Below are 22425 nucleotides of genomic sequence, written 5' to 3'. Positions count from 1 at the left end.
GAATTGTTTCTGCTGGAAAAGCCCCTGGGGGGGGGGGGGGGAATCTGGAATCCAAGCGTGCCGCTGTCCCCAAGTGCCACATCCCAAAGGTTTCAATCGCTCCAGGATGTGATTCCAGCCGGCAGCTGTTCCACGGCTGGAGCTTTTCCAGGTGGGAATTTTCCAGGTGGGAATTTTCCCAATATTCCTCGATCTCCCCTGGCGCAGCCGCTCCCCACGAGGGCGGCAAAGCCGCCTTTCTCAAAGCCCGCCGACCTGCCGCTTCCTTTCATTAACTCTTAATTAATTATTAATGAACCCGCCGCTAACGATCGGGATCAGAACCCGCAGCTCCCGCCTCACGCGGCCTCGCCACGTGACCAAAACCTGTGGGCGGTGCCGCCTTCAGCCAATCAGCGGCGCGCTCCGCTCGGAGGCCCCGCCCCCAAAACGGGCGGTTCTGATTGGTCGCCGCCGCTCTCGCGGGAAGCCGGGGCGCGGCCCCTCCCGCCGCTTTCCCTCCGGTGTCACCGAGGGCTGAGGCGGTGCCGCGGCCGCCGCGTGGCTCTGAGGCAGCGGCCGCAGCGCTCCCGGTGCTCCCGGTGCTCCCGGTGCCCCCGGGGCGGCGGCGCCTCCGCCCCGCCCCGCCCTGCCCTACCCGGCGCCGTTGTGGCGGCGGCACCGCCGCACCGCGCCTTCCTATTGGCTGACGTCTCGCGCGCGCCCCGCCCCCGGCGCGCTCCTATTGGCTGTGAGGCGCGAGGGCGGGGCCCCGGCGCGGCCCCTCCGTGCTCCCCCCGCTGCCCGGCGCGGGGGTTCCGCCGCCCGCCAGGCCCGGGGCACAGGTAAGGGCTGGGGCCGGGATTCCCGGGAATTCCTGGGGAAAAAAAAACCGGGAATGGCGGGAATGGGAATGCCGGGAATCATGGCAATGGCAGCGGGAGAGAGAGAGCGAGAGCAGCGGGATCGCCCGGCGCTGGCGGGGCTGGGCGTGCTCGGGCCGCCTCGGGGTTGCTGCCAGAGCCTGGAATGAGGGAATGGGAGCGGTGGGAATTTGGGATTTGGGAATGCGGGAATGGGAATGCGGGAATATGAGCGGGAATACGGGATATGGGAATGTGGGGTGCAAGAATAGGGGCTCTGAGATTCCGGAATTCTTGGAATCCCCTGAGGGTTTTCCTGGGAATCTGAAGATTTTTCCTGGAATTTTGCAGATTTTTCTCCTGGGATTCTGCGGTTTTTTTCCTGGGAATCTGAAGATTTTCTGGGGAATTCCAGGATTTTTAAGCGACTCTGAGGATTTTCCTGGGAATCAGAGGGTTTTTCTGGGAATCCAAGGATTCTCCTGCGAATCTGAGGATTTTCCTGGGAATTGCAGGATTTTCTTGGAATTCTGAGTATTTTCCTGGAATTCTGCGGTTTTTCCTGAGAATTCCAGGATTTTCCAGGACAAGCTCTATCCAGGCCTGCTGCAGCTCCGTTTTTCCCGGTTTTCCCTCCAGGAATCCCAAGAGGAATCTGTAAATCCCTGGATTTCTGCCTCTGGAAGCTCGGGATGTGTTAGAATTCCAAGAATTCCCTTTCCCTAAGGTAAGAGCGGGGCCTCTTTTCCCCATTCCCAGTTATTCCTGGCTCTGTTGGGATCCCTGGAGTTTGTATCCCACATTTCCCTGATTCCCAGGAATGCTGGACTATTGAAGGGGCACCATTCCTATCCAGGAAATCCCAAATCCCTGTCTGATCCCATTTTTCCATGGTTTTCCATGTTTTTTTTCCATTTTTTCCCATGTTTTTCCCTGTTTTTTTCCCTATTTTTCCCCCAGGAATGCAGCACCATGCGCTGCCTGGCCCAGGCACCATTCCCACCCCAAATCCCTGTCCCAATCCCATTTTTCCATGTTTTTTCCATGTTTTTTCCATGTTTTTTCCATGTTTTTTCCATGTTTTTTCCATGTTTTTTCCATGTTTTTTCCATGATTTTTCCCCCAGGAATGCAGCACCATGCGCTGCCTGGCCCAGGCACCATTCCCACCCCAAATCCCTGCCCCAATCCCATTTTTCCATGGTTTTTCCATGTTTTTATCCCTGTTTTTCCCCAGGAATGCAGCACCATGTGCTGCCTGGCCCAGGCACCATTCCCATCCCCAAATCCCTGCCCCAATCCCAGTTTTCCATGTTTTTTCCATGTTTTTTCCATGGTTTTATCCCTGTTTTCCCCCAGGAATGCAGCACCATGCGCTGCCTGGCCCAGGCACCATTCCCACCCCAAATCCCTGCCCTAATCCCATTTTTCCATGATTTTATCCCTGTTTTTCCCCCAGGAATGCAGCACCATGCGCTGCCTGGCCCAGACACCATTCCCACCCTAAATCCCTGCCCTAACCCCATTTTTCCATGGTTTTTCCATGGTTTTTCCCCCAGGAATGCAGCACCATGCGCTGCCTGGCCCAAGCACCATTCCCACCCCAAATCCCTGTCCCAATCCCATTTTTCCATGGTTTTTTTCCCAGGAATGCAGCACCATGCGCTGCCTGGCCCGTGCACCATTCCCACCCCAAATCCCTGCCCTAACCCCATTTTTCCATGGTTTTTCCATGGTTTTTTTCCCAGGAATGCAGCACCATGCGCTGCCTGGCCCAGGCACCATTCCCACCCCAAATCCCTGCCCCAATCCCATTTTTCCATGATTTTTTTTCCCAGGAATGCAGCACCATGCGCTGCCTGGCCCAGGCACCATTCCCACCCCAAATCCCTGTCCTAATCCCATTTTTCCATGGTTTTTCCATGGTTTTTTTCCCAGGAATGCAGCACCATGCGCTGCCTGGCCCGCCTCAGCTCCAAGGCCCTGCTGGTGCTCTGCTCGCTGCTGGCGCTGCTGTCGCTGCTGCTCTGGACCCGCTGCTCCCAGCAGCACCAGCAGCATTCCCAAATCCCGGCGAACCCCCCGGAGCGCCGCGGGATCCCCGAGAGCGAGGAGGCCTCGCCCCAGGAGCCGCCCAGAGCGGCGGGAATCCCGGGAATTCCCGGCAAAACGGCCCCAAAGTACGAGGAGATCGACTGCATCATCAACGAGGAGCAGACGGTGAAGGGGCGGCGCGAGGGCAGCGAGGTGTTCCTGCCCTTCAGCTGGGTGGAGAAATATTTCCAGGTGGGAAAAATAATAAAAAAAAAAACCTCATTGGGGGATCTTCAGGGAATGGGTTTCATTGAGAAAAAAAAATAAATTAGGGATTGGTTTAATTAAAAAAAAAATAAAGTAGTCGGGAGGTAGAAAAATCATGCGAATTAACGGCCGGGTGATTTGGTGTTCAGCTAAATAAATTCTGGTTAAATTATATTATATTTTAACCAAATAAATAAATTTCGGAGGCATTTTTTAAATGCTTTTCCTGTTGCATAAGTTTGTTGCATGTCGATAAATCATCGTTTCATTATTCACAATTATCATTTTATTATTCATAATTCGGTTTCTCTATTCCAGGAACTAGAATATATTCCAGAACTGTATTTCTGGATGTATTTCTGGAACGTGGAACTTTGCAGGTCTAGAAAATATTCTAGAACTATAAACGCATTCTAGATATTCTATAAGATATTTTACATAATTTAGATATTCTAATATCTATTCCAGATATTCTATAAGCTATAAAAATATTCTAGAGCTATAAACACGTTCAGCACAGCTTCTCTTTAGGTCTGCTTTTTTGGAGTGGGGCTGTTTTTCATCTTCAGTATTATTCATTATTACTCGTTATTATTCATTATTCAATATTTTTAATGATCATTCATTAATATTTCTAGCTTAGGCCTTGTTTTTTTTACTTTTTACACACGGTTGGTGTTGATGGTCGAGATGTCAGCAGCAGAGTTTTCGTCATGTTGTTATAATTACAGACAATACAATTGGCTTTTGCAAATATTAAAGTGAATATTACACGTTTATATATGTTATTATATGAATATTATTACGTTAGAAAGTTATGCTGTATTAATCTCTTTTAGTAGTGTGATAAATAGAATTTTTAGCCTTTAGCATTTGCTTTTTGTAACTAGTTTAGAGAGAGGTGGGAGAGGCAGTTTTAGGGAATTCCTCACACCAATCCTGTCTGGATGGAGAGAACACCAAAATAAAAAAAAACCTCCAGAAGGAAGAATTGATTTATTTATTCCCCCCTTATCAAGGGATTGGTGACTTTGTGGAAGGATTTTATTTGTGAGAAGGAATGGCGAGGGAGAAAAGTTACACTTAAACAGAAACAAGGAATTTACACATCTCTAAAAGGAACGTGTGTAAATCACATCTGAAATTTATGAATATGCAATAATATGATATTTAAAGGGTATTTAAAGGAAAGATCCTTTGTTAGCTCAGGTGCCTTGCTGTGGAATACCAGAGGCCTGTAAACTTTTTTTTTCTGCTTTATATGTCCCTTGTTGTCTTATTTTTTATTATTAAACTTGGAAGATTTTTCATTCAACTTCGAAAACTTTTCATTCAACTTCATGAAAAAACATTTCATTCAACTTCATGAAAAAACTTTTCATTCAACTTCATGAAAACTTTTCATTCAACTTCATTCAATTCTAACAAAAATTTTAACATGTTTTTAACACAACGTTAAAAGCAGCTGTGTGTGTTTGCTGGATTGGTCATTTTTACTGGAAAATTGTCCAATTTACCACCAGCACAAATTAAATACACGGGTTTTCCTCGTAGCAGGAATAAAAAAAATTACATTTTTACGGCAGAGCTGTTACACTTTTGGCTTTTGAGTTGCTATTTGCAAGGAGCTGAGTGTGTGACGTGGATTTCTGTGGCAGGTGTACGGGAGGATCTCCCAGGCTGACGGGAATGAGAGGTTTGAGTTCTCCCACAGTTATTCCAAGGTTTACGCCCAGCGCGCTCCGTACCGGCCCGACGGCGTCTTCATGTCCTTCGAGGGCTACAACGTGGAGCTCAGGGACAGGGTCAAGTGCATCAGCGGCGTGGAAGGTGGGGAGAAGGGGATTCCTGGGAATTTCGGGGGTTTGGGATGGTCCCGAAAATCTCCTGGAAGTGTAAAATGAGCTGGATGTTCCGGTCGGAATGTGGGAGTGGTGACAGGGTCAAGTGTATCAGCGGCGTGGAAGGTGGGATTTTTCTGGGAATCAGAGTGTTTTTGGGATTGGGATGATCCTGACTGGGGCAGAGTGAGCTGAGTTTGGTGCTGGGAATGTGGGAAGGGAGATCTCAAGTTTTGGGATTGGGGTGATCCTGAAAATAGGATGGAAATGCTCCTTAAAATGTGCTGGAAGTGCAAAATGAGCTGGATGTTTTGGTGGGAATGTGGGAGTGGTGACAGGGTCAAGTGCGTCAGCGTAGTAGAAGGTGGGGAGAAGGGAATTCCCGGGAATTTCAGGGGTTTGGGATGGTCCTGAATATCTCCTGGAAGTGCAGAGTGGCCTGGAGTTGGTGTTGGGAATGTGGGAATGGAGGTGGCAGCGCTGAGGTCTGTGACAGGGTCAAGGGTATCAGCGGAGTGGAAGGTGGGGAGGAGGGAATTCCCGGGAATTTCGGGGGTTTGGGATGGTCCCGAAAATCTCCTGGAAGTGCAAAATGAGCTGGATGTTCCAGTTGGAATGTTGGAATGTGGGAATGGTGAAAGGGTCAAGTGCATCAGTGGAGTGGAAGGTGGGATTTTTCTGGGAATCAGTGTTTTTGGGATTGGGATGATCCTGAAAATGTGCTGGATTTGGGGCAGAGTGAGCTGAGTTTGGTGCTGGGAATGTGGGAAGGGCGATCTCAAGTCTTGGGATGATCCTGAAAATCTGCTTGAAAGGCTCCTTAAACTGTGCTGGAAGTGGAAAGTGACCCAGATCTGGTGCTGGGAATGCGGGAATGGGATTTTGTGGTGGCACCTTCAACCTTGGGAATGGCTCCCTGTGGATGGGATTAGGGTTTTGGGAAGGAATTCTTAGCTGGGCTGGAATTCCCAGAGAAACTGGTTTTCCCTGGATCCTGGGAATGTCTAAGGCCAGCTTGGAGCAGCCTGGCATCCTGGAAGATCCCTGTCCTTGGAAGGGCTGGAATGGGATGGGATTTAAGTTCCCTTGCACCCAACCCATCTCACGACTCCATAAAAGCCGGGAAGAGCACAACGGGGATTCCTCTGCCGGCTAAAACCACGGAATTCCGGATTTTAGTGGGAAAGGTCCCAATCCCCTCCTTCCCAAAGACTTCCCTCCACCAGCCCCACTGATGGATCTCCTGGAGCGCGGAGGAGGAATTCCCCGCTCATCCCGAGGCCTTTTCCATGTGTTTTTTCCCGGGCAGGAGTCCCTCTCTCCACGCAGTGGGGCCCTCAGGGCTACTTCTACCCCATCCAGATCGCCCAGTACGGGCTGAGCCACTACAGCAAGAACCTGACGGAGAAACCGCCGCACGTGGAGGTGTACGAGACCGGGGGCGACGGGAACGCCGGGAACGCCGGGAACGGGGAGTGGACCGTGCCCAAGGGCTGCTCCCTCACCACCGTCTGGGACAAGGCCCGGCTCAGCGGAGTCAAGCAGTTCTCCTGCCCAGGTGGGTGCTGGATGGAGCAGGGAGGGGGGATTGTTGGGATTTGGTTGGGCTTTGTTCCCTAATCCTTCGTTCCAGTCTTTGGTTTCCAGTCCTTCATTCCTCGCTTCTCTTTCCCCACATTTCATTCCCCATCCTTTTCGTTCCCCATCGTTTCGTTCTCAGTCCTTCCTTCCCAATTCGTCATTCTCTGTCCCGTTCATTCCCTGTTCTTTCCGCACCATTCACCATTCATTCCTCATCCTTTTCATTCCCAGTTCTTCATTCCTAGTCCATCCTTCCTTATCCTTCATTCCCAGTCCTTCATTCCCAGTTCTTCATTTCCAATTCTTCATTCCGAGTCCTTCATTCCCAGTCCTTCATTCCCAGTCCTTCATTTCCAATTCTTCATTCCCAGTCCTTCATTCCCAGTCCTTCATTCCCAATTCGTCATTCTCTGTCCGCTTCATTCCCCGTTCTCTCCACACCCTTCATTCCTCATCCTTTTCATTCCCAGTCCTTCATTCTCAGTCCTTCATTTCCAATTCTTCATTCCCAGTCCTTCATTCCTCACCCTTTTCATTCCAAGTCCTTACTTCCCAGTTTTTCATTCCCAATTCTTCATTCCCATCCTTTTCATCCCCAGTCCTTCGTTCTCCACCCTTTTCATTCCTAGCTCCTCATTCCCAATCCTTCATCCCCCACCCTCTTCATTCCCAGTCCTTCACTCCGAATCCAATCAGCTGAAACAGCCCAGAAACGCTGAGTTACTGAAGGGCTGCCCTAAAACCTTCGGGAATCCCTCCCGGGGGCGGGACCTTGCCTCTGGAATCCTCCCCAAACCTTCGGAAAACGGGAATATTTCTGTTCCTACGGAGCCTTTTTTCCCCCCGCAGAGAACTCCGAGGGCGTGTCCCTGGAGCTCAACAACGGCCGGGATTTCATCATCTCCTTCGACCTGAAGCTGCAGGGCAACGGCAGCGTGTCCGTGGTGCTGGAGACCACGGAGAGGAACCAGCTCTTCACCGTGCACTACGTGTCCACCACGCAGCTCATCGCCCTGCGGGACAGGGACATCTTCTACGGCATCGGGGCGAGGAGCGGCTGGAGCACCGTGACCCGGGACCTGCTCACGGACCTCCGTAAGGGCGTGGGGCTCTCCAACACCAAGGCGGTGAAGCAGACCAAGATCCTGCCCAAAAGGGTGCTGCGGCTGGTGGCCAAAGGCCGCGGCTTTCTGGACAACGTCACCGTCTCGGCCACCGCCCACATGGCCGCCTTCTTCTCCGCCAGCCGCTGGCTGCTGCGCAACCAGGACGAGCGCGGCGGCTGGCCCATCATGGTCACCAGGAAGCTGGGAGAAGGCTTCAAATCCTTGGAGCCGGGCTGGTACTCGGCCATGGCGCAGGGCCAGGCCATGTCCACGCTGGTCAGGGCTTACCAGCTGACCAAGGAGCCGTCCTTCCTGAGCGCGGCGCTGAGGGCCACGGCGCCCTTCAAGCTGCCGGCGGAGCAGCGCGGCGTCAAGGCGGTGTTCATGGAGAGGCACGAGTGGTACGAGGAGTACCCCACCACGCCCAGCTCCTTCGTGCTCAACGGCTTCATGTACGCCCTGATCGGCCTCTACGACCTGAAGGAGACGGCGGGGGACAAGCTGGGCAAGGAGGCCGGGCTGCTGTACGAGCGCGGCATGGCGTCGCTCAAGGCCATGCTGCCGCTCTTCGACACGGGCTCGGGCAGCGTCTACGACCTGAGGCACTTCATGCTGGGCACGGCGCCCAACCTGGCGCGCTGGGACTACCACACCACCCACATCAACCAGCTGCAGCTGCTGGCCTCCGTGGACGAGTCGCCGCTCTTCAGGGAGTTCGTCAAGAGGTGGAAGAGTTACCTGCGGGGAGGGAGGGCCAAGCACAACTGAGACGGGGGGTTTTGGGTTTCTCCTCCTCGTCCTTCGCGGAGCGTCCCCAAAAAAAAAAATATAACCACGGGGGTTTGAAACCGCGGCTCTTGGGGAAGGTGTGGGATCGGGATGCTCGCCCCGCCTGGAGGTTGGGTTTTGTTGGGATCGGTGGTTGGTTTTTTTTTTCCTTCCCTTTTCCGAGGAAAAGGTTTGCAGAAGCCATAGAAGTCTTGGGAGCGCGGTCGTCGCCCGGAGAGCTCGTCCAAGGCCTGGAAAAACGGGAATTTTGTGTCCGTGGTGGAGCGGCTCCCGTGGGATCAGCGCCGTCCGTGGGATTCGCTCGGAGCCCGGGAATGCGGAGCGTGGCTTTAAAGCTGGGGGGAGTTTCCCAAGGGATTCGCTTTGTCGGGATGAAAAATCCGCAGCTGGGATTTTTTTTTGCCGGTTCTCTGCCTGGAGATCCTGGAGCTGGAGGGGGTTTTTTTCATGGAAAACGTGTGCCCGGCACCATGGAAGCACAACTGGGAAATCCTGGAGCGCACGGCCCCGGGTCACCAGCACTGGAGCTGGGATTCCCTTTCCTGGACACTGGAATTCCCTCGGAGCTGGGATCCCTTATCCTGGACACTGGAATTCCCTCGGAGCTGGGATCCGTTATCCTGGACACTGGAATTCCCTCGGAGCTGGGATCCCCTTTCCGTGTTTTCTGTGGGATTTTGGAATTCCATCTGAGAGTTTCCTCGGAGCTTTTTGGGAATTGCTGAGCGGGATGTGGAGCTCGTCTGGAGTCCCTCAGGAAATCGAAGAATTGGGGAATTTTCATTTTTTTTCTCCTGCTCCAGCCCATCCAGCGTTTTCACAATTCCATCCCAGGGGTTTTCCCAGCTCTCCCTGTGCTGGAATTCCCAGAGAAGCCGCGGCCGGTTCTGAATCCCTGGAATGTCCAAGGCCAGGTCTGTGGGATTGTGGAAGGCCCCTGTGGAACGGGATGAGCTTTAAGGTCCTTCCCACCAAAACCGTTCCGTGATTCCACAGTCCCACGTGCCGCCCGATCCCAAACTTGTGGATGGACTTTGGGAATTCCCACTGCTCCCCGTTCCGCGTTGGAGCTCATCCCAATCCCAAAATCCCGGGCTCGAGGACAACACCCATCTCCATCTTCTCCTCACTTTCACTTTTTGGGGTTTTTTTTCCTTCGTTTCTCTCCGATCCCGGAGCGACTTTTTCCCGACTTCGATCCGCGGCTCCGATCGGATCCATCCCTCCCGTGGACGGCCCGGGAGAAATTCCAGTACCAAAGGTGGCAGGAGGGAATTCTCTCCGTGCCCACGGAAAGCCAACGGACACAAACCAGCCCCAGACCCGGGATTCCTTCCCAAAAATCCGCTCCTTCCCAAAGAATCCTCTGTGTCCTCCCCCGGCGGGTCGCTCCCGTTGTTTTCCCGATTGGAAAACTCGGAGACTCCTCCTGGATGGGTTTGGTGCCTTACAGAGGCCGGAATTCCTCGTTGGTTGGATTTTTTTTTTGGGAATTGATGCCGATGGTGAGGTTGGAGCGCGGCCGATTTTCCTGCTTGGGATGGGCATTCCAAGGTTTTCCCTCCTGTCCCACCTCCTGGAGGCCTTGGACAGGTGGAGCTTCCAGGAATCCCCACCAGAGGCTGCAATTCCACGGAGAACCCCTGAGGAATTCCCAATATTCCTGAAATTCCTTGGCCACGGTGCCAGCAGCGCCCCAAACTCCATGGAATTCATTCCAGTTTCGGTTCATTTTCCATCTCTGAACTCCCAGAGCTCTTTGGGACCGAGACCAGCTTTGATCCCAGGTGGAGCTTCCCGGAATCCCCACCGGAGGCTGCAATTCCACGGAGAACCCCTGAGGAATTCCCAATATTCCTTCAATTCCTTCGAGCACGGGAAGAGGCTCCTTGGCCGTGGAGCCAGAACTTCATGGAATTCACCCCAATTTGGGAATTTTTTTTTTGATTCATTTTCCATCCAAGGAAATTCCCAGAGCTCTTTGGGACCGAGATCAGCTTTGATCCCGGATTTTCACCCAGAGATCCGTTGGTTATTCCCATGGGATCCGCTCTCCGTGCCTCCCTCACCCCAAGAACACAAGCACAACCCTCCCTGGAATCCCGACATTCCCTGGAATCCCGACATTCCCTGGAATCCCGACATCCCCCTCCTCCGCCGGGCCGTGGCTTTGGCCGGGATTTCGCTTGGATTTCCCGGGATTTATTTTTTGATTTGGTTGTTATTCCCGAGGATCCCGATGGAAAATATGCAATAATTTGTTTACAGGACGCTCCGGCCGAGGGCTCTCTTTAAGCACAATGTGCACAGGATAGTTTTGTATTCCGGAAAATTCCTCTGGAATTTGTTGTTGTTGTTGTTTTGAGGATTCCCCCCGACGTTTCTGTGGGACACTGGGAAATGCTTGGAAAGCTTTCTAAGACCGGGAAATAAATTTTTTTATCTTAAGGAAAAAAAAAAAAAACCAAAAAAAAACACAAAAAAAACCAACTTTGGGATGTCTCCGTTATTTGGGGATTTTCTGGATTTTATTTTTTTTTTTTCCAAATATATTCCATATATTCCAAGATTTTTTGGGGTTTTATTTTTTTTGTGGCTTTGAGGGTTGCATTTTTAAAGGGATTTTTTTTTTTCCTCGGGAAAAGGTGGATTTTTATTTATTTTTTTCCTGCTGCTGAAGGGTTTGGGGATTGAGGGAAGGAGCACAAGGGGATTCCTGGTGGGAATGAATTCCTGGGAAATTTCAGCTCCTTTGTAGAATTTTTTGGGATTTGTTAAAGGAGGATTTGAACGGAGTGATCACTATAAAATATCCTGGTGTTGGGAAACGCAGCGCCAGGGAATCCCAGAATCTGGGAAATCCAGGGAATTTCCCCTTCAGGAATCCAGGGAATCCCAGAATCCAGGGAATTTCCCCTCCAGGAATCCAGGGAATCCCAGAATCCAGGGAATTTCCCCTCCAGGAATCCAGGGAATCCCGAAATCCAGGGAATCCCAGAATCCAGGGAATTCCCCCTCAGGAATCCAGGGAATCCCAAAATCCAGGGAATTCCCCCTCCAGGAATCCAGGGAATCCTGAAATCCAGGGAATTCCCCCTCAGGAATCCAGGGAATCCCAAAATCCAGGGAATTCCCTCTCCAGGAATCCAGGGAATCCCGAAATCCAGGGAATCCCAAAATCCAGGGAATCCCAGAATCCAGGGAATTCCCTCTCCAGGAATCCAGGGAATCCCAGAATCCGGAGAATTCCCCCTCCAGGAATCCAGGGAATCCCAAAATCCAGGGAATCCCAAAATCCAGGGAATTCCCCCTCCAGGAATCCAGGGAATCCCAAAATCCAGGGAATTCCCCGTCAGGAATCCAGGGAGAGGGCTCAGGGATGGATGACAAGGGGAGATTTCCATGGGAGATTGGGAAGGAATTCCCGGAATTCCGGAATTCCCAGAGAAGCTGTGGCTGCTCCTGGATCCCGGGAATGTCCCTGGGAATGGAAAAGTGTCCCCTGCTCCTGCCACCCCAAATATTCCGGGATTTTCCCGAGGGACTCCGGTTCCTTGGGATTGAGCAGCGCCTTGGAGCGTCCCCAGAGGTGGGAACAGAATTCCGGAATTCCCGGGAATTCCCAGGATTCTCCCGTGGGATTGAAATCCGGGATGGAGCTGGGAATCCACCAGCCCCGCCTGGCTCCCAATTCCGGAATAATTATTAATAATAACTATTATTAAATTAGCTTTAATAATTATTATAGTTTCTAGTTAACAATTAGAATATTCGTCTTTAATAGCGATGCGTTTATTTATATTTAATAATTATATTTTAATCACTAATAATATTTTCATCATTTTAATAGTAATTATGGAATAGTGATATTAAATAATAGTTCTATTTAAATATTTAAATTTGAGTTACTTAAATAGTTATAATAGTTAGAATTAATATTTTTAAATTTTATCGCATACTTACATTTAGCAATAATAAGAACGATGAAAACTAATTATTACTAATAATCCGCGATAATTAATAATAAAGGGAGCCAATCCCAAATTAATAATAATCCCAATTAATAATAAAGGGAGCCAATCCCAAATTAATAATAATCCCAATTAATAATAAAGGGAGCCCGCTCCTCCCTCTCCATCCCCGTGGAATCTCCAAACCCGGGAAGAGCCGTTCCCAGCGGGAAAGCGGCGGGATTTTGGGAAGCAGAAGGGGCTCGCTGGGAATTCTTCCCATGGCTCAGGGAATTCCCGAGCTCCGGGATTGTGGATTTTTTTTTCCCGAGGTTCTGGCAGCGGGAGATGCCCGCGGAAAAAAAAAAAAACGGGAATTCTTATTTTTATTTCTTTTTCCTGCTTTTTTTTTTTTTTTCCTCGTTTGGATCCCAGCCCGGCCGCTTTTCAGTTCCGGGTTCCTTCGGGAAAATTTTTTTTTTTTTTGGGAAGCGGGGCCCAAAGTGTGGGAATTGGCGGCTGTGGATGGGGCAGGATCATCCCGGGAAGCGCTTCCCTCTGGAATAAACCGCGCCCGCTTTTCCACGTGGGCTGTGTTTATTCCCGGTGAGTAATCCCGGGATTTGGAGGCAGCGCTGGAAAACTCCGCATCCAGCGGCGGCTCCCGAGCAGCGCCGTAAGTCCCGGGCTTTTTGTGGAATTTATTTTATCCTTTCTCCGGTATTCCCAACTTTTCCCGCTGATCCCGAAAGGGTCCGCGCGGGGAATTCGGGAATTCGGGAATATGGGAAAGGTGACGGGAGAGCGCTGGAGCGTTCCCGCAGCTCCCGCTGGAATTCCCGGCACGTTTCACTGGGATGAGCTTTGGGATTTTTCCTCTCCCCACCCCAAATCCCTCGGGATGGGGCGGCCTTTGCGGGATGGGAAAGCGGCGGATCCCGGCGAATTCCAGCGGCAGCACCTCCCACAAAGCCGCCCTTGTCCCGCCGGGAATGAGCCTGGCACGGCCGCGACGCTCCCGGAGCGGTTTTTTTTTTCCAGCGCCGCTCCCGGAGGGTTTATCCCGCTCTCCTGGAACCGCTGGGAAAAAAAGAGTTCGAGGCGCTGATCAGGAATTGCCGAATATTCCCGGCCGTGGAAAATCGCCGCCGGGGCTGGCACAGAGAGAGAGGAGTGCCAGGGGAGGGATTTTCCAGAGGGAGGATATTCCAGAGGGAAGGGGAAAGGAAAGGAAAGGAAAGGAAAGGAAAGGAAAGGAAAGGAAAGGAAAGGAAAGGAAAGGAAAGGAAAGGAAAGGAAAGGAAAGGAAAGGAAAGGAAAGGAAAGGAAAAGGAAAGGAAAGGAAAAAGGAAAGGAAAGGAAAGGAAAGGAAAGGAAAGGAAAGGAAAGGAAAGGAAAGGAAAGGAAAGGAAAGGAAAGGAAAGGAAAGGAAAGGAGTTCCACAGGAGCTGTGCCCTGAGGACGGTGACAAGGTGACAGCGAGGCTCCTGGCAGCGGGGACGGTGACATTGGTGCCCGTGGGGACATTTCGGTGCCGGGTGGGGACATTCCCCAGCGGACTGGGAGCTCCCGGCTGGAGCTGCGGCTGCGGGACCGGGACAGGGATCGGGAGGGGCTGGGGAAACGGGGGAGGAGGAGGAAGAAGAGGAGGAGGAAGAAAAGGAGGAGGAGGAAGAAAGGGAGGAGGAGGAGGAGGAGGAGGAGGAGGAAGCTGTTGCAGCCCCCCGAGTGAAGCCGCAGAGGTGACTCGCAGAGGTCACAGCCCTGCCATGATCCCATCCCAGTCCCGATCCCATTCCATTCGGGAAGAGCCCGAGGAGGAGGAGGAGGGAGGGGAGGAGGAGGAGGAGGAGGAGGAAGCAGCCCCGGCCCGGCCCCAGTGACTCATGTCGCTCATTTCGCTCCGAAACCGCAAATTCCTGCCTGAGGTTGGGCCTGGAGCCTGCTCCTGATTCCCGGAGTCACAGGGGACAGGGAATAAGGGATAGGGGACAGGGAATGGGAATGGGAATAGGGAATAGGGGATAGGGAACAGGGAATGGGAATAGGGAATAGGGGATAGGGGATAGGGAATAGGGGATAGGGAACAAGGAACAGGGAATAGGGAACAGGGAATAAGGGATAGGGAACAGGGAATAGGAATAGGAATAGGGAATAGGGGATAGGGGATAGGGAAGAGGGAAGAGGGAACAAGGAACAGGGAATAGGGAACAGGGAAGAGAGAATAGGGAACAGGGAACAAGGAAGGGATCCCTGCCCTGGGAATGGCTGGGCCGGGATGGATCCAGCTGCTCCCAGCTCAGGGATCCCATGCAGGGGCTCTGTGCACAGCAGGATCCTGCACTGGGAGGAACCTCTGGAAAAGCTCGAGCCTTTGGAATGGCTCGTGCCTCTGGAAGGACTCGTCCCTTTGCCCTCTGAGAATCCCAGGATCCCGAAATCCCAGAATCCCAGGATCCCAGATCAGAAGGGCCCTTAAGACTCGTCTTATTCCAGCCACGGGCAGGGACCATTCCTTGAACAGATTCCAGCCTTGGATATTCCAGGGATCCAGGGAGAGCCGCAGCTGCTCTGGGAATTCCAGCCCAGCCAGGAATTCCTTCCCCAAATCCCAATCCATCCCTGGGGAGCCATTCCCTGTGTCCTGTCCCTCCAGCCCTTATCCCAAATCCCTCTCCTGCGAGAGGCTCCGGAGCCTTCTCTCCATTCAAACCCTGTTTCCACCGGGTTTTTTTTCCTGGAAAACTGCAGGAATTCTGTGGGATCCGGGGGCTGCAGACTCCCTGGAGTTCCTCGGTGCTTCCAGAGCCCCGGGAAGTTCCCGATTCCCGTCTAATCTTTAACTGGAGGCGTTTCCAGCTGGGTTTTGTTGGTTAATTTTTCCCTTGGCGGCGTTCCGGGGATTTTCCTGGCGGAGCTGGCGGAGGTAGAGCCTGGGATGGGAGGGAAGCAGAGGAGAATTCCCGGGGCTGGGGAAGGGGATTCCGTGGGGACGGCTCCGAGGCGCATCCAAAGGCCGGATCCCGGTGGGAAGTTGGGATGGCTGGAGCGGCTGGAATGGCAGCCCAGGAATCCCGGGAATCCCGAGCCTTGGATTATTCTGGATCCTGGCGGGATCAAGCTGAGGCAGGAGGTTCCTTCCCGCTTTTCCTGCTCCGCTGGTGGGAGGGATCAGGGACTTTTTCCCTGGATTTCCCAGAGCGGCCCCGACGCCAGGATCGGGTAAGAGCTGGAGTGGGATATTCCATGGGAAAGGGGATCCAGTGGGATCCTCCCGCTTCCCGAGGGACCTTCCTGCATCCCGAGGCGATCCCGAGGCGATCCCACATCCCTCTGGATGTGCCGGAATCCCTGTGCGAAACGGGATCAGCCTTCTCCCGCTGCTCCTTTGGGATCCCATCCCGGGAGAACAATTCCCTTTGGGATTTGGGATGGGACCCCGCATCCCGGGAATTCTCACCCCCTCCAGAGCGTCCTGATCCCGCGGGATGTGGCCAGGAGGGCTTTGAGGCGCCGTGCCGTGGGAAGCTGAGCTGGAATTCCGCGGGATCCGGAGCCCGCCATGCCGAGCCCCAAAGCCCGGCTGCTCCGCGCCCACCAAGTGCCCCAGGTCAGCGGGAATTCCCGGGATCCTGAGCCCCGGCACCGGCGGGATTTGGGAACAGCGTGGGGCTCACCCCGAGGGCGCCACTGCTGTGTCCTGACTCCGGAATTCTGGGGATGCTCCCCATCCTTTTCTATTTCCGGTCCCATTTCCATTCTCATCCCTATTCCCTCATTCCCATTATCCCATTCCGATTCCCATTTCCATTCCTATTCCCATTATCCCATTCTCATTTTCCCATTTTCCCATTTTCCCATTTTCCCATTTTCCCATTTTCCCATTTTCCCATTCTCATTCTCCAATTCCCATTCCCACCCCTTTCCCATCCCAATTCCCATCCCCATTATCCCTGTCCCATTAGCCAATATTCCCATTCCCCCATTCCCATCTCCATTCCCATTATTCCCAATGTCCTATTCCCCTTATCCCATTATCCCATTCCCATGATCCCATTCCCATCCCCATTATCCCATTCCAATTATTCCCATTATCTCACTATTACCATTATCCCGTTATCCCATTCCCATTATTCCCATTATCCTATTCCCATTATCCCATTCCCCCATTCCCATTAGCCAATATTCCCATTCCCATTCTGCCATTCCCATTCTGCCATTCCCATTCTGCCATTCCCAGATTTACCGGGAGCCGGGAATTCTCTCCGGGTACCGCCCCCCCCGGAGCTCGGTGTCCCAGTGCCTCCTCAGCATCTTCCACATGAACAACGAGACCCTCAACATTTGGACACACCTGGTGCCCGCCGGGTGAGTGGGCACACCTGGGCACACCTGGGGACACCTGAGACACACTTGGGGACAGCTGGGGACAGCTGGAGACACAGCTGGGGACATCTGGGGACAGCTGGGCACACCTGGGGACAGCTGGGGACACACCTGGGCACACCTGGGAGACACCTGAGACACACCTGGGGGCAGCTGAGGACACACCTGGGCACACCTGGGGCTAGCTGGGCCACACCTGGGCACACATGAGACATACCTGAGGACAGCTGAGGACACACCTGGGACACAGCTGGGCACACCTGGGGACATACCTGGACACACCTGGGACACACCTGGGGACACATGGAGACCCCTGGGGACACACCTGGACACACTTGAGGGCATCTGGGGACACACCTGGGGACAGCTGGGGACACTTGGGCTCACCTGACCAGACCTGGGCACACCTGGGGACACACCTGGGACACACCTGGGGACACTTGGGACAGACCTGGGGACACCTGGTGACACCTGCCCAGGGGGTGCCCTCAAGACACACCTGGGCACGCCCGGTGCCCACCTGGCTGTGCCACGTCCGACACGCCCCTCTGCCGTCCCCTCAGGTACCTGCTGTGGCTGTTGGTGTCTCACCTGCGGGCCTCGGGGGCGGATCCCGGGGCGGGGCCCTTCCTGCTCTACCTGGGCACGTGCGCGCTCTACCCGCTGGCCTCGGCCGCGGCGCACGGCCTCGGGGCGCTGGGCCGGAGCGGGCGGCACCGCGCCTACTGCTGCGACTACACGGCACTGAGTCTCTACGGGCTGGGTGAGGGTTATGGGGGATTTATGGGATTTATGGGGTCACGGGGTTTGTGGGGTCACGGGGTTTGTGGGGTGTGTGGGGTTATGGGGTGTGTGGGGTCTGGGGGCACAGGGCCGGAGCGGGCGGCACCGCGCCTACTGCTGCGACTACACCGCGCTGAGCCTCTACGGGCTGGGTGAGGGCATTTATGGGGGATTTATGGGATTTGTGGGGTCACGGGGTTTGTGGGGTCATGGGGTTTGTGGGGTTTATGGGGTTATGGGGTGTGTGGGGTGTGTGGGGTCTGGGGGCACTGGGCTGGAGCGGGCGGCACCGCGCCTACTGCTGCGACTACACGGCACTGAGCCTCTACGGGCTGGGTGAGGGCATTTATGGGGGATTTATGGGATTTATGGGGTTTGTGGGGTCACGGGGTTTGTGGGGTGTGTGGGGTTATGGGGTGTGTGGGGTCTGGGGGCACTGGGCCGGAGCGGGCGGCACCGCGCCTACTGCTGCGACTACACCGCGCTCAGCCTCTACGGACTGGGTGAGGGCATTTATGGGGGATTTATGGGGTTTGTGGGGTTTGGGGGTCTGTGGGGTCTGGGGGCACAGGGCGGGTGTGGGGGGCACCGCGCCTACTGCTGCGACTACACGGCACTGAGCCTCTACGGGCTGGGTGAGGGTTATTGGGTTATGGGGTTATGGGGTTTGTGGGGTCACGGGGTTTGTGGGGTCACGGGGTTTGTGGGGTGTGTGGGGCCATGGGGTTTATGGGGTCTGTGGGGTCTGGGGGCGCTGGGTGAGTGTGGGGGGCATTGAGCCTACTGCTACGACTACACCGCACTCAGCCTCTATGGACTGGGTGAGGGCATTTATGGGGGATTTATGGGGTTTGTGGGGTCACGGGGTGTGTGGGGTGTGTGGGGTTTGGGGGCGCTGGGTGAGACCGGGCGGCACCGCGCCTACTGCTGCGACTACACGGCACTGAGCCTCTACGGGCTGGGTGAGGGCATTTATGGGGGATTTATGGGATTTATGGGGTTTGTGGGGTCATGGGGTATGTGGGGTATAGGGGGTTTGTGGGGTTATGGGGTTTATGGGGTGTGTGGGGTCTGGGGGCTCTGGGCGGGTGTGGGGGGCACCGCGCCTGCTGCTGTGACTACACGGCGCTCAGCCTGTATGGACTGGGTGAGGGTCTGGGGCATTTATGGGGTTTGTGGGGTTTATGGGGTTATGGGGTGTGTGGGGTGTGTGGGGTTTGTGGGGTTTGTGGGGTACTGCTGTGACTATGCCACACTCAGCCTCTACAGGCTGGGTGAGGGTTTGTGGGGTTTGTGGGGTTTTGGGAATTCCACCTGGGTTTGTGGGGTTTTGGGAATTTAGCCTGGGTTTATGGGACTGCGGGAATTTAGCCCGAGGTTATGGGATGTGGGGAGTTCCGGGGGACAGGGAAGCTGGGATAGCCCATGTTTATGGGATTTTGGGAATTTCGCCCAGGTTAATGGGATGTAGGGAGTTCCAGGGGACACGGGAAGCTGGGATAGCCCATGTTTATGGGATTTTGGGAATTTCACCCGGGTTAATGAGATTTGGGGTATTTTGCCCAGGTTTATGGGATGCCACATCCAGAGGGGAGGTTTGGGGGAACTTCCCGCTCTTCCTTTTCCTCATCCCTGCGCTCCGGAACTTGGGAACGTCCTGGAGCAGCTCCGGCCTCCAACAATTTGGGACAGCCCCGGCCGGGTGGGATTCGGGATAATGGGAATGAGGAAAAATCCCAGATTTTACCCAACTGGAGGAGCCTCACACGGCAATTCCAGGATATTCCCACACCTCTCCAATCCCTGTGGAACGCTCCCTGCTCCAGAGATTCCCGATTTTCCAGAGCTCAGAGCTGAGCCCAGCAGAGTGAGGAATTCCAAGGGAATTCCAGAGGAATTTTGGGATTCGGGAGCTGACGAGCCCTGCCGTGTTTCCAGGCTCGGCGCTGGCCTATTCCGCCTACTCCTTCCCTCTGGAATGGCTCGGGAGCACATTCCATGGTTCCTACCTTCCCGTGGCCGCGCTCAACTCCGCGCTCAGCACCGGCCTGGCCTGCTATTCCAGGTGAATTCCGGGGAATTCGGGATCAGGGCTTTGGGATCGGGAGACTGGGGAAGGGGAAAGAGGGCATTTTCTGTTGGGAAATTCCGTGGGGAACTCGGTGATGAAAATGTGGGATAACGGGAGGAGGTTGAATTTTGGGAGGTTCCCAAGGGGATTTATGGGATCCTGGAATTTGGATTTGGATTGGGAAGGAACTTGGGGATGGTTCAGGTGTGATATCCTGGGTTCCTGGAGAAGCTGTGGAATTCCTGGTGGATCCCAGATGAAATTCCCGGTGGATACCACAGCGAATATCCTATGTGGTATTCCCTGTGTATTCCTGATGTATCCCATGTGAAATTCCCGGTGTATCCCAGTGTATCCCATGTGGAATTCCCAATGTTTCCCAGGTTTCTGGAGGCGGAGCGGCCGCTCCTGAGCAAAGCTTCCCGAACTTTGGCCTTTGTCTATCCCTACATCTTTGACAGCATCCCAGTTTTCTACAGGGTGAGTATCCCACAAAACCCTGGGAAATCTCAGCTGCCTCAGCCAGGAATTCTTTGGGAAAACAGGCCCAGCTCGGGCTTGGAAAGGAAAACAAACTCCGGCAGGAAAAGGCTCGCGGATATTTTTTCCTGCTCCGATTGCCGGCGGATTCCTCCCACTTCAAAGGGCTGGAAAATTCCTGCCGTGGGGAGCTGGGAGGGGCCTTTTCCAGGGATTGAACTGGAGCAGGGTGGGATTTGGGGAGGGATGAGGACAGGCAGGAGTGGGGAAACTGGGAATGGCTGTGGATCCTTGGGGTTGAGGGAGCAATCCCGATTTTTCCTGGGAAACAGCGTTGGAGTGGAGGTGATGGGAGCTGGGAACAGGGAATGGGTGGGGCTCCTCTGGGATGGAGGGATGGATGGAGGGATGGAGGGAGGGATGGAGGGATGGATGGAGGGATGGATGGAGGGATGGAGGGATGGAGGGATGGATGGATGGATGGATGATGGATGGAGGGATGGATGGAGGGATGGAGGGAGGGATGGAGGGATGGATGGAGGGATGGAGGGATGGATGGATGGATGGATGGAGGGATGGAGGGATGGAGGGATGGAGGGATGGATGGATGGATGATGGATGGATGGATGGAGGGATGGAGGGATGGAGGGATGGATGGATGGATGGATGGATGGATGGAGGGATGGATGGATGGATGGATGGATGGATGGAGGGATGGAGGGATGGATGGAGGGATGGATGGATGGATGGATGGAGGGATGGAGGGATGGATGGATGGAGGGATGGAGGGATGGATGGATGGATGGATGATGGATGGAGGGATGGATGGAGGGATGGATGGATGGAGGGATGGATGGATGGATGACGGATTGATGGATCCACGGATCAATGGAGTGATGGATCACTCCCGTTTTCCCGGCAGCTGTCCCGGTGCGTGCCCGGGGGCTGCTCCGAAGGTTCTCTCCCGCTGCATTCCCGGCACAGCCTCTGCGCCCTCCTCACCTTCCTCAGCTTCACCTCCCGCCTGCCCGAGCGCCTGGCGCCGGGGAGCTTCGACCTCATCGGTGAGAATTCCAGGGAATGGCGGGAATGACCCCAGGGAATGGCGGGAATGAACCCAGGGAATGGCGGGAATGACCCCAGGGAATGGTGGGAATAAACCCAGGGAATGGTGGGAATGACCCCAGGGAATGGTGGGAATGACCCCAGGGAATTGTGGGAATGAACCCAGGGAATGGTGGGAATGACCCCAGGGAATGGTGGGAATGAACCCAGGGAATGGTGGGAATGACCCCAGGGAATGACCCCAGGGAATGGCGGGAATGACCCCAGGGAATGGCGGGAATGAACCCAGGGAATGACCCCAGGGAATGGTGGGAATAAACCCAGGGAATGGCGGGAATGACCCCAGGGAATGGTGGGAATGACCCCAGGGAATCCAGGAAATGACCCCACAGGAATACTAGGAATAACCCCGTGGGATCCTGGGAATAAACCCCAGAGAATCCCGGGAATAAACCCCCTGGAGGCACAGGCATTGGGAAGAGGAATTACGAGGAGGATAAAGCCCCGGGAATCGGGAATAGGAATTTGTAGGATGATAAAACCGCAGGAATCAGGAGCAGGAATTTGTAGGATAAACATTCCATGGACGCCAACTGAAGCGGGCTGAGTGGGATTTAATCCTGGAATCCTGGAATTCCGGGATGCTTTGGATGGGCAGGGCCACCTCCCATTATCCCAGAGCGCTCCAAGCCCATGGAGCATTCGGGGATGAGGAACCCACCTGGCCCAGCCAAACACTCATGGAATTCCCATGGAATTTCCATGGAATTCGCGGAGTTTTCCATCACAGGGCACAGCCACCAGGTTTTCCACGTCTGCGGGATCCTGGGAACGCTCTTCCAGCTGGAAGCCGTCTCCATGGACATGGCGGAGCGGCGGGGCCGCCTCCCGCTTCCCTCTTCCCTGGAAACCTTTGGATCCTTGGGAATGGGAGCAGCCGCCAGCCTGACCATCCTCGGGATCTGCTTCCGCAGCCTCCGCCCGGAGCCTCGTTCCCGGGAAAAATCCCGCTAGGATTTCCGGGATTTCTGGGAGCAGCCCCATTCCAGAGGTGTCCGTGCGTTTCGAGGGGGAAATGGATCGCCTGGAAATATTCCTTTGGGAATTTCCCCAGGGAAAAGCACGCTGGTTTTATGGGAAGGCTTCCCATCCTGTTGTTATCCGCAGGGAAAGCGTCAAATAATCGGGATTGGATCCCTGGAAAGAGAGGGAAACGCTGCTGCTTCCCAAA

At 54.1% G+C, this 22425-nt stretch overlaps 2 protein-coding genes across 2 annotated transcripts; both read left to right on the top strand.

Moving 5' to 3' along the window:
• Positions 1 to 2708: 2708 nt before the first annotated feature.
• On the top strand, positions 2709 to 10187 carry GLCE (glucuronic acid epimerase). Its single transcript, XM_066328161.1, has 4 exons — positions 2709 to 3127; positions 4801 to 4972; positions 6293 to 6541; positions 7414 to 10187. The coding sequence occupies exons 1-4, from the start codon at positions 2753 to 2755 to the stop codon at positions 8436 to 8438; spliced, it is 1821 nt and encodes a 606-aa protein (XP_066184258.1). The 5' UTR covers positions 2709 to 2752; the 3' UTR covers positions 8439 to 10187.
• Positions 10188 to 15971: 5784 nt separating this feature from the next.
• On the top strand, positions 15972 to 22425 carry PAQR5 (progestin and adipoQ receptor family member 5). The gene is made up of 7 exons (XM_066328062.1): positions 15972 to 16019; positions 16587 to 16777; positions 17359 to 17558; positions 19517 to 19643; positions 20033 to 20129; positions 21052 to 21193; positions 21985 to 22425. The coding sequence occupies exons 1-7, from the start codon at positions 15972 to 15974 to the stop codon at positions 22206 to 22208; spliced, it is 1029 nt and encodes a 342-aa protein (XP_066184159.1). The 3' UTR covers positions 22209 to 22425.

Source organism: Sylvia atricapilla, chromosome 13, assembly GCF_009819655.1.
Source record: "Sylvia atricapilla isolate bSylAtr1 chromosome 13, bSylAtr1.pri, whole genome shotgun sequence".
NCBI classification, from domain to species: Eukaryota; Metazoa; Chordata; class Aves; order Passeriformes; family Sylviidae; genus Sylvia; species Sylvia atricapilla.
Note: the sequence above shows the minus strand (reverse complement) of the source record. Positions and strands in the feature narration are given on the sequence as shown.